Source organism: Bos taurus, chromosome 23, assembly GCF_002263795.3.
Source record: "Bos taurus isolate L1 Dominette 01449 registration number 42190680 breed Hereford chromosome 23, ARS-UCD2.0, whole genome shotgun sequence".
Classification (NCBI taxonomy): Eukaryota; Metazoa; Chordata; class Mammalia; order Artiodactyla; family Bovidae; genus Bos; species Bos taurus.
This window is the reverse complement of record NC_037350.1, coordinates 23,274,299-23,289,734: the sequence shown is the minus strand read 5'-3', so window position 1 is coordinate 23,289,734 and position 15,436 is coordinate 23,274,299. Positions and strand designations below refer to the sequence as shown.

Below are 15,436 nucleotides of genomic sequence, written 5' to 3'. Positions count from 1 at the left end.
GGGGAACTCTCTTGTCCTGGCTGAAGATTTGGCAACTTGTAGAGTTTACAGCAGCGCAAGGAACCTGATGTCTTTCTTCCCAGTGCTTTATTTTTTAAGGAGGAAGAAAAGAGTCACAGGTCAACATAACCAGAGTTTTGCATTTGGAATGAAGGTGGGACATCTCTAAGGGGATCCAGATGACAATGATGAGATTTCAAAGAAGGAAAGGATGCCAGGGTCAAGGATGCCAAGCCATTGACAGTGTTCCTCCCCAGTGTCGCTAGCTGAAGTTCCTCATGGTACCTGCATTGCATGTCAGCTCTGATTGAAATCATGCAATATTCATTCTAGATCCAGCACTCCAGTTAGGGGCATCTCTGCTGCCATGGCCAAAGTCCTCATGCCCAGCTCTCTTTTCCAAAGAGTACATCTCTTTTCCATTCATAGTGTGCAGAGGCAATAATACTTCCACCGGACTTACTATTTTAAAAATCAAAATTTGGAAATAGAGATTCCTATTTCCAGTGAGGCTTCAAACTCAGATGGGTAGCTATAGTAACAGCATAAGAAATCACCTACTCAAGGTCACTTGTCTAGGACATGGCTATCATAAAAGGGATAACTTTGCCACAGCTGTATTGAAAAGTCAGCCAAAGACGGTATGTGGGGCAAAACCAGCACAAAATACAGAGAGGCAGATCCTCCAGCTGCCAGATTTTGTCAGATCCTATGAAGCTAAAAACAGCGCGGGGAGGGAGCTGCGCCTCTCCTGGTGTGGCCGGGGACGGTGTCGGGGCGGCAAAGAAGTAAAACGTTGGCCATCTAGTGAACCATGCCACTTTAGGGGAGTAGTTCTGGGCCTCAGTCTGCCCATCTGAAAAGTGGGATGCTCTCACCTGCTCTATTTAACTTAAGGAGGTAAATAGGCAAAACGGAGGCACACGCCCTCAGTATCCTGGGTTTAGGCCACTCAACCCCACCATTGTGCTGAGCAGCCGTCGCGGCGCTGGGTGCAAGCGGTGGAGCGCGACAAGACTCCGCCCACTTTGTGCGCGGCTACGGAATCGGAAAGCCAGGCGCCGCTGCCTGGGCGCGCTTTTTCTTCTCCTCCCAGGCAATTAAGGCCGAGGAAACAGCCCGAGCCCTCTCCCAGGAACTGCGGCTCCCCTGGAGCCCCTAAAGCTGCCTCTAGGCTACTCACCCCCACAGGGTGCCTTCCCGTCTCGGAACAGAGCGGGTGATGGCTAGAGGCCCCACGCGCTCTGCAGGTGCGATCAATACTTCCCGGCGGGCTTCCGGGCGCGGGCCCGTGCGCGCAGCCTCTCCAAAGCCGCAGCGCCGCCCCAATCGCCGCCGCCTCGGTGTTGACATAATTAGACCAAATCTTGAGAGCAAAATAAATGTTCTGTTCGCCTTACAGCCAAACAGATGTTTACAATTCAAATGAAAGAAATACAAACGGCAGGGATTTTTTTTTCTCTCTCTCTCTCCTTCTTCATCTCCAGTGATCGCTCGTTTTTTCTGACACATTAAAAAATGTGTAAGCGATTACAGGAGTTTCCTGTCCCTGTTTGTTCTTCGGCTGCATTTCTGCGAGGTGCGCGTGTAAATGGGGTGAGGTGGGATCGTTCTCGGCTGCTTCCTCTCTAGCTTCTCGACCTTCTCCATCCCAAACCCCCCAAGAATCCCCTTCCTCCACGCAAAGCGGATGTTAATTGTAATCAAACACCAAAGGGATAGGGGCTTAACTGCAATTAAATAGGCCTCGAGATGCTGTATCTGCAGCGAGTTGCAGTGTTTAGGAGAAGGTTATGTAGTAACAGGTATTACTGGATTACCAGGTCTGAGTGCGCTTCTCCGGGTGCGGATTCCACGCAGAACAAAAGAAAGGGAAGTCTGCATAGAGAGACTACTGTCTTAAGGTGGCGATGGATGTTTAATGGTGTGTGTTAGCGGAGCGGGGGGGAGCAGGGGGTGAAATTAATCCCCATTCCCTAGCGCAGAGAGTGCTTGGGCTTTTGGTGATGTTCAAAGCAATAACGAAATTCAGAGAGGCGGCGGTAGGCTATGGAAAGTAGTCCCCCTTCCCCGTAAAATAGATTTCCCACAAACCAGGCCTCTAGATCCTCTCCTACATGAATTTTAAACTTCTTAAAGGAGACTGAATTCTGGATCTGCAGCATCTGAATTTGGGTAATGCAAGACGGGTAAGGCTCCTGGTGTGTTTCTGACAATATTTTCACAATGGATGAGCCACAGAAATGAGTTTTGGCGGTTTAAGAGCGATTCCCTGGGCTCTGAGGAAAGAAGAGGAATAAGGCTTCTCACCCCGCTTCAATCTTACTCCTTTCAAGACCTGCTGAAAGAGCCAAAAGGCTCTCTCTAAATCCAGCTCCAAAACTCAGGACCCTCACGAAAACCGAAAAAGCAGAAGAAAGTTCATCTTCCTGCCCAAGCCGCCTGTGGGCAGCCATGAAGGCAGCAGACAGGAAGAGCGATCAGGCCCATCCACTGTTATTGGCAGACTGGGCGACTGATGCTAAGCTCCATTTCACGGAAGCTTTTTTTTTTTTTTAATTAAATCAGATCTGACAATGTTTGTACCGCAGCGTAAATGCCTCCGCTGGCGTGCCAGTCACCTCTAAGCGATCTGACAAACTCCAACTCTCTTAAAACGTGCAGAGTTCAGATCATATTAATTCCCCAAAAATGTTTTGATTCAAAGTAGTTTGTATTTTGTGTAGCCACGGGCAATCCGGTAAGCGCTCCTGCCTGCCCGTGGCCGGGTCCGCTCCCTCTCCGCGTGGCCCAGAGGCTATGGCGGTATTTAAGCTTCTGAAATTAGCCTGGGGCTGCAAGGCAGAGTGATCACAAAGCGAAACAAGGGCGCTTCCCCTCTACACTTTTTTCATTTTTTTCTTTCTTCCTTTTTTTTTTTTTTTTTTTTTTGAGTTTGCCATCCCGATTTCACACACAAAAAAGACCAGGGCCAAAATGTCACTTTTTCACCCAAATATGGAACAGCTATGTCTTCTCTTCTAATCTCCATTCTCTTCTGAAAGCCAGGAGCCCCTACCCAATTGAACCCCTATCCCTGCGATTTCAATCTGGATACACTCATTATTAGCTTCATCATCATCATCGTCGTCATCAACATTGTTCTCCCTCTATTAAATTCTCAGAGCCAGAAATGAAAGGGACCAGCATCTGACAAAAGGGAGGGGGCCATGAGGGAGCCTCAGAAGATTCATGGGGAAAAGAAGAGTGGGTTTTCCTTTCTTTCTTTCTTTTTTTTAATGATTAAAAACACAGACGACTCCTGTAAATAGAAGCCTCATTTCTTCAAGAGATGCCTTTTGAAACCCACTATCTGAATATTCAACGAAGGCAAAGCTCCACTCTGTACGTACAACATTAATATGATCTCTGCAGAATTTGCTACTCAGAAATATTAACATATCAAAGCCGATGCCGGAGGCGAGAGAAGCTATCGATACGCGAGCACAGGGTAAAGTAAAGATTATTGGTTCTGATGGTTGGAGTGGCGGAGCTGCGGGCAAAATCGTGCACACCATTAACCGAGAGTGAGCGCGCGGGGAGCTGCACCTCCGAGGCGGTGGCAAATATTTTATCTAGGTGGTAATTACCTCGCCGCTGCCCCTCTTCCGCTTTCTTTGGCTATAGGGCTTCATTATAGGCAAAAACAATGTAACTGGTACTTACCAAAGTGAGTCAAGGAAATAGTATTTTGTTCTTTGCAAACAGAAGTGGCTAAATTTAAAGAACTGAGATACCCCTACCCCCAACAAGCGCACACACACAACACTGTAAACAGGACAGCTTCTCCCTGGTGAATTTGTGTAGGGCATTAAGGGATCTTTTTTTCTAGAAGAGCATCCGGGGGTCTTGAGAAGTTAAAGAGAATCTCTATTTTTTTTTTTTTTTCTCCCATTGCATATTTTAGAAATCATTAGAAATTTAAGTTTATCCAAGAGCTCAGCAGGAGAGAAACAATGGCAAAAAGTGGTGCTTTTCAAATCATGTTTCATATGGTGAGTCACCTGCAAAGCATGAATTAGACGAGAAACAGACTTCTCCATCTGAGCTACATTGCACAGTGTGGTCATATAGCAAAGCGCTTGAGTTAAAGTCCTCCCAATTCTTGATGAACAAAGGTGGCTTGAGCTATGGATATTAGAATGCTGTGTGCTGCCATGACAATAGAGACAACAAACTTCCTTAACTGTTCTTGAAAAACGAGTCCTAAGATGAAGGACCTGGGCCAGCGGCAGGAGAAACACCACCTTTTAATGCAAGACTTCCTTGCTATCCATTTGTAAATTGTCATGAACATTGATCGTTTCAGAGTAAACAGACACACAGAGACACACTCCCTGGTCTCTGAGGCACAACTAAGTTAATTGGTCTTTTTTTAAGACACGTGGAAATAGAATAGACTCAGCAGCTAAATTCTGAATTCCTTCGCATGGAGGGGGATGGATCAGGTTTAGCCAAACAATAGAGATGTAAACCCCAAGTTACCTCCCATTTTTGCTTGGAGCCCTGCTGTTATTCTAAAAGATCAATATTTGGTTTAAAATACATTCAGCTGTGATTTTTAGGTGAATGACACCGAATTCTACAAGAGCAATCAAACATCACCTAAGGAAAACCATTTCTGTGGCTCTGAGAGGATAGGAACGCAGTTCCCTTCTTGTGGTGACTGGAGAGCGTTGGCCTTTCTTGAATAGCTGGTGAAGTCTATTCCGTAGATCTCTTCAAAAATTCAACTCATTGCACAGCAGCCTGTGCAGACTTTCCAGCTCCCCGCCTGGGTCTCAAATAATTCTAACCCCCTGTCAGCTATTGTATGATCTGATGCAATTTCCAAGCATTTGAAAAGGTGATCTTGGAGCAAGCGCGGAACTGAACGCAAAAACGCAGTAGCGCGAGTCGGGCTCTGCGAGGAGCCGGCTCCGGGCGCTAATTAGTGGCGCTGTCCTTCAGCACCACCGACATCTTCGTGCGCCCTGACTGCTTGGCGTCACCTTTAGTGTGGCCGCCTCAACACACTTGTCACCTGGTCCCTCTTTCACTGTGTGTTTTAACCCCCTCGCTCCAACAATATGTATATTTTATTTCAATTTTCACTAGTCTAGGCCTATTTCATGTCTTTTCAATATGGATGAGTATTGGCCTAGCTGACAAGCTTAAATCTGGCTCATTTTTTAAAAATCTTCGTGGAACAACGCTAGCAGTGCCGGGGAGGAGGGGGGGTACTTTCAAATCTCCATAGGGTGAAACAACAGATTTAAATAGCCATTTTCCATGTAATGGAAATCCCAAATATCCACTCTGACAATAGTTTCTCAAAGGAAAACATTCTGTTTTCTTCCCACCTCAATTTAAATGGATGTTTCACACTGGACACTGGGTTGTAAAACCTGCAGTTTAAACATGAAAGAAACCAATGCTTCCTATCCATGCAATCCTTTCTTTGGAAAAGCACTGTAGTCTTTCAATAAGCTTTGAAAGGGATGGAGAGGGACTGAAGAACATTTATTTGGTGCCACCAGGAGTGACTCAGTTTTTAGTCGTTCAGTTACTAGAGACAACTGTGGCCCTGGAGCTGGAATTAGTCCTGGTGAATAGGCCATGTCTTATTAATTCGTATGAAGTTGGGATAACAGCTGGTCCCCCTTGCCTTGTGTGCTCCTCGGGTTACTCAGCTTGCTAGGAAAATAAGCCTCAGAAGCTCTGAGTACAGTGAAGTGAGGAAGCCAGTGAAATTGGCATTGCCTTGAGGCTCATAAAATGTCATAGTTCAAAACCTTTTGTCAAAATGGAACATTTGAGATGCAGCCCTCTTCAGTGTCTGGGCCGAAATCAACAGCTCTCCATTCTTGCCTTGCCCCCACCTTCCCATTCCATGGGTAACTCTGGGTTCAGATGTTTTCCTCAACAGATGGGAACAAGAAAGCTTTATCCAGTACAGTTAACACCACCTCCTCTTCTCACCCTCCCTTAAAGAAAGAAATGTTCTGGACACTTAGAAAAATAAGGGCAGCTACAATATTGGTGTTTCATTAGTTTTCCCTGAAGCCCAATGAATTTAGCCTTTCATAGAATCCTTCAAAGCCTCAAGCTAACACCAACACCTCAAACACCCAGGCTGTGGCTGGCACATTTAGGGCTAAAAGAGACCAGAAATTCTGCTCGAGGATGTGATGATGGGGGAAGGGTTTGTGAGAAAGATTTTTTTTTCTTCTTTTTTCTTTTCTCTTGCCTCTAACTTTGATTCTGTCACTGTTTCATTGAGGAAGAGCAAATCTCTTCTATCACTCTCTTTTGGGAACAGGCTAGTTCAAGCCTCAGTGGAGTAAGGGAAGCTTTTTAATGTGGGTATGCCTGTGTGGGACAGGCGTAATTGACCAAGAGTCATTGTTTTCTTTATCATCAGGTGGGGATCTGATGTTTAAAAGCGCTGCTGGACTTTGAAAACAAAGTAACAGATGAGAGAAGAATGTTTAGTTTCATTATGTTGTTACTTACCCCTTCTTATCACACCACCTTGGCCATTGAGAACAAGCCCACATTGGGCTTCCACAGAGCCCTTAATGAAAGAAAAAGAAATACAATCACTCATATGGATACTAACAGATACATGAGTTAAGTCTTTCAATCTGCCCCAACTCTGAACCCCATATCCTCATTACCCCATAGTAGACATTTAAAAGCAACCATTGAGCTGAAGCAACTTTGGCAGCACACACTATTGTAAGGGGGAAAAAATTGCCAGAAAAACCACAATCTAAAAGTTGTATAAATCTTAAGGTATGCATTTTACAGCACCATACAATATTACACTTCAAAGCACCTGAGTGCCTTTTATCTTGGCATAAGAGAATGAGAAGCCCTTTAAGTCTCCATCAAGGCACATAGCATACATATAGACAGTTTCCACAGCACTTTCTGCATGGAGCAAATTACACTGGAAGTGTCAAGTCTGGCACTGCAGGTTTCTTGGGAGCTCAGAGGAGCTATTTCAAGTGCAGGATTCAAGGTATCTTATGAAGGTACTGTTTTACCCCAGATGTAGAAATATCCTATCATGCTACCCAAAATGTGTCTTATGGAGGGAACACCTTCAGAGTCACTCACTGTATATCTTCAAGCTCCTAGTGGATTGAGGGATCATTTTAGCTGGGAAGAAGGAAAAGGCCTGCTGATTTTTGATTAAGAAAAATAAAAATTTCTGTCTCTCTCTCTCTTTTTTTTCCTGAGTCGAAATGTGTTAAAGGCTCATTTTCCTTTACAAACAAACGAGGTATTGGACTTGAAAGAGGCCTTGAAGGGTGTTAACCTACCCAACAGCCCGTGAAGAGTTAAGTAAATGCGGAGAGAGTCGGTGCATAATAAAAACCCACTTTACAAAACAACCTTTACAGCCCTGGCTCCCTTTTGCTTCCCCATTTTCACCATATTGAGGCAGGCCTGTAAGACCCCCCTTTTCAACTTACTCATGAGCTCTTTCTTATTTTAACTGTTCTGCCTTAAAGTGATTATCAAATCAATATGAAAAAAAAAAAACTTAGAGACTGAGCATAAATTAAAGCGGTGATGGGAAAAGGTGTGACAGTTTCCTTTGTTGGCCATAGCAAATCTTTTTAGGGGACTCAAAGATGGAACTGAAGCCACAAGACTGTTTGCATCTGTTAGGCAGACTTAGACCGCCCTCCAAACCATTGGACTTTCACTTAAAATTCTGTGCAGGGAAAAGTATATTTACATTTGTTGCATTGGAAATGAGGCATATGCTGATGAATGTTTTAAAAAGGAAGAAATAAAAGGAGAGAGACGGGTTTCTCCCACACATCCCCTCCCCATTTCTCTTTTAAAAGTAGCTATGACTGTTTTTCTTTTTCATTTTGACAACTAAGTCCAGGAGGAGTGGAAGAAAATAACTTGCCAGAATTACAACTTTCTCCATATATCCCTATCTTTGTCAAAAATGTATATACACACTTCTATAGACATAGATACATAAATATATCATATACCTCTGTTCTCCATTTCTGCTATTATCTTGGAGTATGTCTCTCTGTATGAATTTTCCCTCAGTGTGAGCAATAAATGGGAAAAGGTAGGTTAAGAATGTTAAAAAAAAAACAAAACATAACAAACAGGATGAAAATAAAGGTTTACAAAATATCTGAAATGGAGATGGTAGAGGCCCAGAAGCTCTCCAAGGGAGGAAACCGCTTTTCCTCCTGGGCTCTGGCGCACCGTTAAGATGTTTATTTTCTTAGAAGAAATGAATCTTGGTCTCTTCACTTAACAAACTTTCCCCCCTCATAAGTAAAACATGTTGTTTGGTCGGATGACATTGCATAAATGACCAGTTGAATGGCACTAAGTCGAAAATTGGATAAACTACGGTGTTCTTTTGCACGGGATTCGCTCTTTGTCTGGTGCTTGCAAATGTTCTAATCCCCTCTTTTGAAAAATACCCGGCTTTGTGCCTAGCACAGAAAAAAAATTTGTACAGATACAAAAAAATCAGCAGCAGACGCGGCTATTAAAAGAAGTAAATAGGTTTTAGTTGAGCTAAGCATTGAATGGCAGATTTTTTTCCTCTTGAGACATAAGGAGATCCTTGTGAAAAATGTAAAAATGCCCTGAGCGTATAAAATTATTTCGTGAATGTAAATGTAGAAAGTCAAGGTTTATGGAGCCAAATCTTTTTTCTTGTGCACCGATCTTGTGGCTTGGGCTCTTTGTTGGGACTATAAGGGCTTTCACTTTAATTTTAAAGTAATCCCTTGCTCAGAGGTAAGTGAGGGGGAAAGATTTTCTGTGCGCAACGAGGGATCTCTTCTGTCTCCAAATCCTGCTCCTCCAGAATCTCCTTTTTCGCTTTGGGGACCTTAGAGAAAGTAGCCAGCTTTGTGCAGACTCACAGGCAAAGCTGTAATTTCAGCCAAAAGAAGTTACAAATTTGTGTCTTCTGGGTCTGTTTGGGACATGTGTAGACTTGGAAATATGGCTGTGACAGTGTATCTACATAATTATAAATTCTATTGTTGGCAAACAATGTGCAAAAATACATAAAGAGAGAAAGTACATCATCTGATTGAGTCATGGCCTTCACTGTAATGTGAATTCCTTCCTTCCTTCCTCTTTCTTTTTCCCCTCTTTTCCTCTCTACCTATCTTTTCTTCTTTCTTCCTCCCTTCTTATTCATCTTCTCTCCCCCCACCCCCTTCCTTATTTCATTTCCTTCTCTTTAAGGAGTTGCATCTTATGTAAAAGTTAATGGCTTGAAGAGACGGGAGAAAAAAAATAATAAAGTTGTGAATCGTCCAGCGGGTGACGAGAGTGGGCACTCCTCAGGCAGCGAGAATTGGGTTCAAGCTTGCACCCGGGTCAAACGCACCGTGCAGAGGCTTTTATTGGGGTTCATTTTTGAGGATTTCATTTGGGATCTTTCACTTTTCACAGCAATCTAGAATACTGGTGAAACTTTCGCTGGAGCTCAGGGCTTCCCCCCCATCCCGCCCCGCAAAGTTTTGGAGCAAACCATCTCCCCTACTTCACAGTAAGCTCCCCACAAGCTCAGTCTGGGACAAATGCCTGAAATACTCGGGTAGACCCAGCAAAGCGCCGAGACTGAGGGTGCGATTGGTCATCAACTTATCGGGTCTTACTCTGAGTCCAGTTGGCTCAACCCCAGCCTCCTTGATCTCCCCCACCCCATCCCCTCAGGGACAGAAATGCGGATTCACAAAAGACCTTGGTGCAGACCGACGGGAAGTAGGGGCCCCGCAGCTAGCCGGACTCCCGAGCGTCCAGGTGAAATGCCTGCTCCAATGAGACGGACAGAATGGCACACGCCTCCTCTAATTGTTTTGATAACTTTCCATAAGTGGTGTGTGTATGTGTGTGTGTGAGAGAGAGAGAGAGAGAGGAAGAGAGAGAGGAGACGGCTTACAGCCGGAGTATTAATGGTGCGGGAGGGGGAGGGAGAGGAGGGGAGGGCGCAGACAAATTCGCCGCATGCTTATTTACCTGCAAGTCGTCGGCTCCCGCGGCGGCCAGCCCCAGGCTGGGCCCTGGCAGGAGTCTTTGATCTGGGTGCATTCCATACTGAGAGCCATGGCTCATGAGGGACAGGTCGTGACGGCGGTAGGCATCGAGGCAGCCCAGCTCCCGCCTCTGCTCGTCCAGGCAGGACGACTTGAGCGCCCGCGCATTGTGCAGGTTAATAAAGTCGGTGGGCTCCCCGTGGTGGATCTGCTGGTAGTACTGCTGCGAGTGGTGGAGCGAGTTCAGAGAGTAGGCGTCGGGAGTGACGGCCGGGTGGCTGTGCTGAAACTCGTAATGGAAGGACTGGTGGTGGAGCGGGGTGTACTGGTGGTTAGTGGAGAAGTAGGGGGACGCAAACTCGGTGCCGGTGGTGGAGTAAGTTAGAGGGGAGGAGGAGGAATAGGCGACAGTGGAATTGGCTACGGACTCCAGACAGCCAAGCTGCATCAAACGGTAGCTGTTTGATCCGTCGTGACGTATCTGGAAGGAAGAGGGGGAAAGGGGAGAGCAGAAAAACTTGAGGTTTGTCATTTTGCAACCGAGGCGCAGCTCTCCCGGAGCCCGGGAGCTTTCTCTGGCTCTCCGAGCGGCGCGAGCGCGCAGGGCTCGGGCCGAGCCGCAGCCCGGCTCCGCGCCTTTGCCAGGGAGCGGCTGCGAGCAGGCGGACTGGGGGTGGGCGGCCTCGTCCTCACAGTCGAGAGCGCGGAAGAAAAAAAAAAAATCCCCCACCCTATATAGGTGCGGGTGACACACACACACACACACATACACACGCGCGCGCACACACGCGCACACACACACACACACACTCAGCCCCTGCCCGACTTGCACAGGGAGCTGGGCTCCGGGAGCCAGGTTTGCCATTGACTCCGGGGCTGCCCGGAGCAGAACCAGCGAGTCCACAGGAGCCTCGGAGCCACACCAACCCGCTCCCAACAGCGAGATGGCTCGGCGGTCCCTGCCGGGATGGTCTGCCAGAGCTTCTCAAAATCATTATCTATGTATTTTTTTTTTTTAATCCAGTCTGTGCAAATCGTCCAACTTGCTCATTTCTTAACCATTTGGGGCAAGGAATCCGACGCCCCCCACCCCCTGTTCTGCTTTACTTTCTAGAATAAGCCCATTCCAAACGAGGTGCGTGTTCCCCACCCCCCTTGGCCACCTACCCGCCCCCCCTCATCAATCTCTTTACTTTGCGTTTCTGAGTATCTTTTCTCCATCTCTATCTCTTTCTCCTCACCCCTCCTCCCTTTCTTTATTATTAGGATTATGTTTTTCCCCCTCATTATGGCAAATGTTTCTTAACGTGGCAGAGAGTTGCCCTTCCTGGCGACAGATGTCATAACGAACTTTCCTCCCTTTCCTTCCTTAACTTCCCCCCGAAAGCCAGATTATAATTAAACGTAACGGTCCGATATAGATTAGAGACAGGGAAAGCTGCCACCGCCGCCGCCACCACCGCCGCCACACACACGCGCGCTCAAAAAAAAAAAAAAAAAAAAAGTAATAATACCTCGGCATCGTGGACTAGTCCCGGAAAGGTAGTTGACATGTTGGGTTTCTCCGAAAGCTTACGATGCAATTTCCCCCTCCAAAAAAAGAATCAGGAAAAAAATCCAAACTTCTTGTATTTTCCAATTTTTTTAAGGAAAAAAAAAAATGTTCTATAGATAGAGATCTAAATTGTAATGGCTTTGCCCGGATCAGATAGCTCCTTGCCTCGTACTCACTTAAAAACCTGTAGGAACAAAATTTTCCCTCTGCACAAAAGCAGCTCCCTGGAACAGATTTTGTACTTGCTGAGTATTTCTTTGGCTGATGTCGTAGGTCCCTTGGTAATATAGAAGTTTTGAAAATTAAGCATCAGCACTGAGAACTGGGAGGACAATAGGCAGAAGAGATTTATCCCAGGAGACAAGGAATAAATATTGTATCTTCGCCTAATAAGGAACTGGAGGTTCTTTCAACATTTTTATCCATTTTTTCCAACCTTTATCATGCTTTTCTATACCGACTGAGGTGGGGACTCATCTCTGCAGAGAGCATTTGCACACATTTTATTGTGAAGATAAAGATCTAGCCCTGCTGTGTGTATATTAGAGATAGAAATATATATTAATTAAAGCTTCCTTTTCCAAGTAAGTGTTCATTCCTATTGGTTCCACTTCCTGGTTGCTGAAAGCTGCTTTTTTTCCAACAAGCACCCAAATCAATTTCACCCAGATTGGGGTATCTGCCTTTGCCCAAGTGGGAACAATACTCCTCTGTCCACATTTACATGAATTTGGGTTCTTTTCCCTTTTTTTGAAAGGCAACACCTGGCAGTAGCTTACACTTTCAGCAGCTTTAAAACAAATAACTATGATGGGCAGTCCCCAGTTTCCCTCATAAAGAAATAGTGTAACTGGCAATATATTTAAGAAAAATATAAGAGAATAAAGACTTGTGACAAGATTCTACGTTTAGGTGAAATGTTGTCTTCCACTTCTCAACCCAACCCGTTTCCCCCTCTTTTTGTATTTTCCTTCTTCTTTTTCAGAATGACTGCCAAATAGGGGGTGGGGTGTGGACCATTTAGCACTGGTACAAGGTATTTAAACACCATTACCCCCTAAATAACCCTTATATGTTTGAGTGTAATATTTTACAAAGAGAGGGCAGAAAGGAGGCAGTGCACACCTAGCTTGGTCTCTTTGGTGGCTTTCTCAACTTCCAAACAGTGTTTGAGATTTACTTCGTTCAAAATTCAGCTTCCCACACTAAGTGCTCTAGCGCCTGGAGGGGGTAGCTGTGGCTACAGGCCCTCAATACTGAGGCTCTGCTGATCCGCTAGCCAACTCTGCCTATCTCCTAAGAACTGGCTGGCCCCACAGACTCATCTCAGAGATAGAAGGGGTAATTTGGTCTTAATTGCCATTTCATTTGGTTAGCTTTTAAGTGTTTAAGCTAAGAAGGTGTCTTAATAATAAGCCGCAGGCAAACAGGCATGTGGCTTTTTTTTTTTTTAGGTCGGGGTTTGGGAGGGTTTATTAGGATCTGCTCATGCAGGCTAACTGGGGCTGTCACTCAGCGCTCTTCGCTTTATATAAATGGACAAAGGCACACGACAAGAATTGAAATGCACTTTCTGAAATGGAGATCCATGATGCTTCAGTCCTGAGCAAGGGTCAGCTGCCAACACTTGCTGCCCTTTTCAAGGTGTGCACGTGCCTCCCTCCCAACTTCTTGAAATTCCATATTTTGGTTTAATGAAACCAGCCTAATGAAGATGAAAAGCAAGAATGACCGACCAACTTGGTCTTTAAGTAGGAGGGGTAAGATAAGGGCCATTGCCACTGAGAAGATGACTTCCAAAAATGCTTGCAGTGAAACCTTTTGTTTGGCAGGACCAAGAAAGGCCTCTATATTCAGCCCACAGACAAAACAACTGTCCGTGGGAGCCTGCTCCCACGACCTTCCAGCAGGAACTTCCACCCCTACAATACTTCCCCCGCAGAAGAAGAATGTGTAGGGCCTGAAGCTTACCTGGGGAATGGCCAGACACCCTTTCTTTCCCTGGGTGACTGTTGTCGGTTTCCCAGTAAGTCCCAGCTGAGAAGGATGGCCCCTTCTCAGACAAGCTGCAAATCCCTCCCCCAGCTCCCCTACTGTCAGATACATCTCCACTGAAGTTGAAGGGACCTTCTTTCCCCGGCTTAGGTCCAGGCAGCAGACGCAAAACCCTGTCCCTCAGGAATGACCAGGAGGCCCAAGATATCTTGGCCGCCTGCTCTGCCTGCTTGTCCCAGCCTGTTTGGCCCTGCGTTTGTCCTGGTCGAGGCAAAGATCCACAGCCAGCCCCTGCACTTCTGATCCTCCCGGTGATGAGCTTTTGCCTCGAGATGAGTACATCCACAGAATGACCTCTGATTGCCTCGGCCATCTGAATCCTTCTGGACATCACCGAAGTCCTGGTGAATGTACCTCTCCCTTCCACTCCCTAACCCCTCGCTGTTCTCCGGAGTGACTTCTAGGTGCCAAGACAAAAGACGCCCAGGGCTTCATTTACTATGCTTCTAGACCTCCCACCGCTGCCCTCACCGTGATATTAGAGGAAACTAAAGATCGTGAAGGGTGAGGATAAAAATAATAATAATAATAATAACTTGTATTTAAAGGTGATGAAGTGTGGAGGATAAAGTGCTTCTCTTTTTGCTTAGGAGTCTACTTTGCCAGGACCCACGTGTTCTTTGGAAAGTGCTCCTCTCACCCGACTGCCCCAGCTTCCTGCACCAGCGTCTCAAAACTGTAGGGAAACCCCATTTGACCAACTGCTTCCTCTCGCCTCATCCCAACTTAAAAAAAAAAAAAAAAAAGCTGTTTGTCCCTGAAAGAGAAGTTGGGGGAATCATGTGTGCCATATGCACATACTGGTCAGCAACTCCCTTCCATCTGCTCTGGGGTTGCTCAACGCGCCCCTTTTCTAAAGAAACTCATCGAGGCAGGTGTGTGCTGTGCTTGGTGTCTGTGTGTCTGTGTGTGTGTGTGCTGTGTGTGTGTGTGTGCTGTGTGTGTGTATGTGTTCTGTGTGTGATATGAGAACACAGGATTTGTTTCTGTCAGACAGACCCCTCCCCCATCTTCCCTTCCCATCCAATTAATAGTCTTAAGCAATTAATAAATGCCATCTTGCTTGATCCAAAAGGCTGGGCTTTTCAGCAAAGCTCATTCCTATTTCTCTGCTTGGGCCCTTTCCGGGAGAGCGACTGGCCACACATTCTCCAGCGGGCGGCGTAATTGAATTAACTGGCCAAGGCGAGTTGGAGACACAGTGACAATCGCCTGGGGCTCCCTCCCTCAGGAAACCGATAGTGAGCATCCCAGCCTGAGCCCCAAGGCTCGGCTGGCTCCCGCCCACTCGAGATGGCTCATAAAAGCACAGAGCACCAGCCTGGAACCCTAGAAGCTGGAGAGGGTTTCTCTTAGCACCCAGCGCTTCTGTTCTGCCTTCTGATTCTATGCTCCTCACTCCAGGAGGGATTGTTCCACTGCAGTCGCTTTACAGATCTGCAGGGAAATCTTTATATCTATACTAACTGTTTTGGTTGGGATCCAGAGCTGGAGAAGAGGGTTTCTGAATGGTTTCCTATAGTTCAGACTTTGATACGGGAAGCTCAGGACCTGTCCTGGGCTTCTGAGAGCATGCATGCTAAGTCGCTTCAGTCGAGTTTGACACTTTGTGACCCCATGGACTGTAGTCCACCAGGCTCCTCTGTCCATGGAATTCTCCAGGCAAGAGTACTGGAATGGTTGCCATGTTCTTCTCCAGGGGATCTTCTAGGCTGGTAGCATATCGGTCACCTCAGTTTTCATCCAGTCCCAAGCATCT

General features: G+C 46.2%; 1 protein-coding gene across 1 annotated transcript in view; it reads right to left on the bottom strand.

Moving 5' to 3' along the window:
• The window catches only part of TFAP2D (transcription factor AP-2 delta), a 59,743-nt gene extending 47,611 nt beyond the window's left edge, over positions 1 to 12,132 (bottom strand). The window contains exons 1-3 of the mRNA NM_001192329.1: positions 11,582 to 12,132; positions 10,051 to 10,548; positions 6,535 to 6,595 (exon numbers count right to left, since the gene is read on the bottom strand). Of these exons, the coding sequence (NP_001179258.1) occupies positions 6,535 to 6,595; positions 10,051 to 10,548; positions 11,582 to 11,620 (598 nt within the window). The 5' untranslated portion in view covers positions 11,621 to 12,132. The remainder of the gene's footprint in view (positions 1 to 6,534; positions 6,596 to 10,050; positions 10,549 to 11,581) is intronic.
• Between the last annotated feature and the right edge of the window lie 3,304 nt (positions 12,133 to 15,436).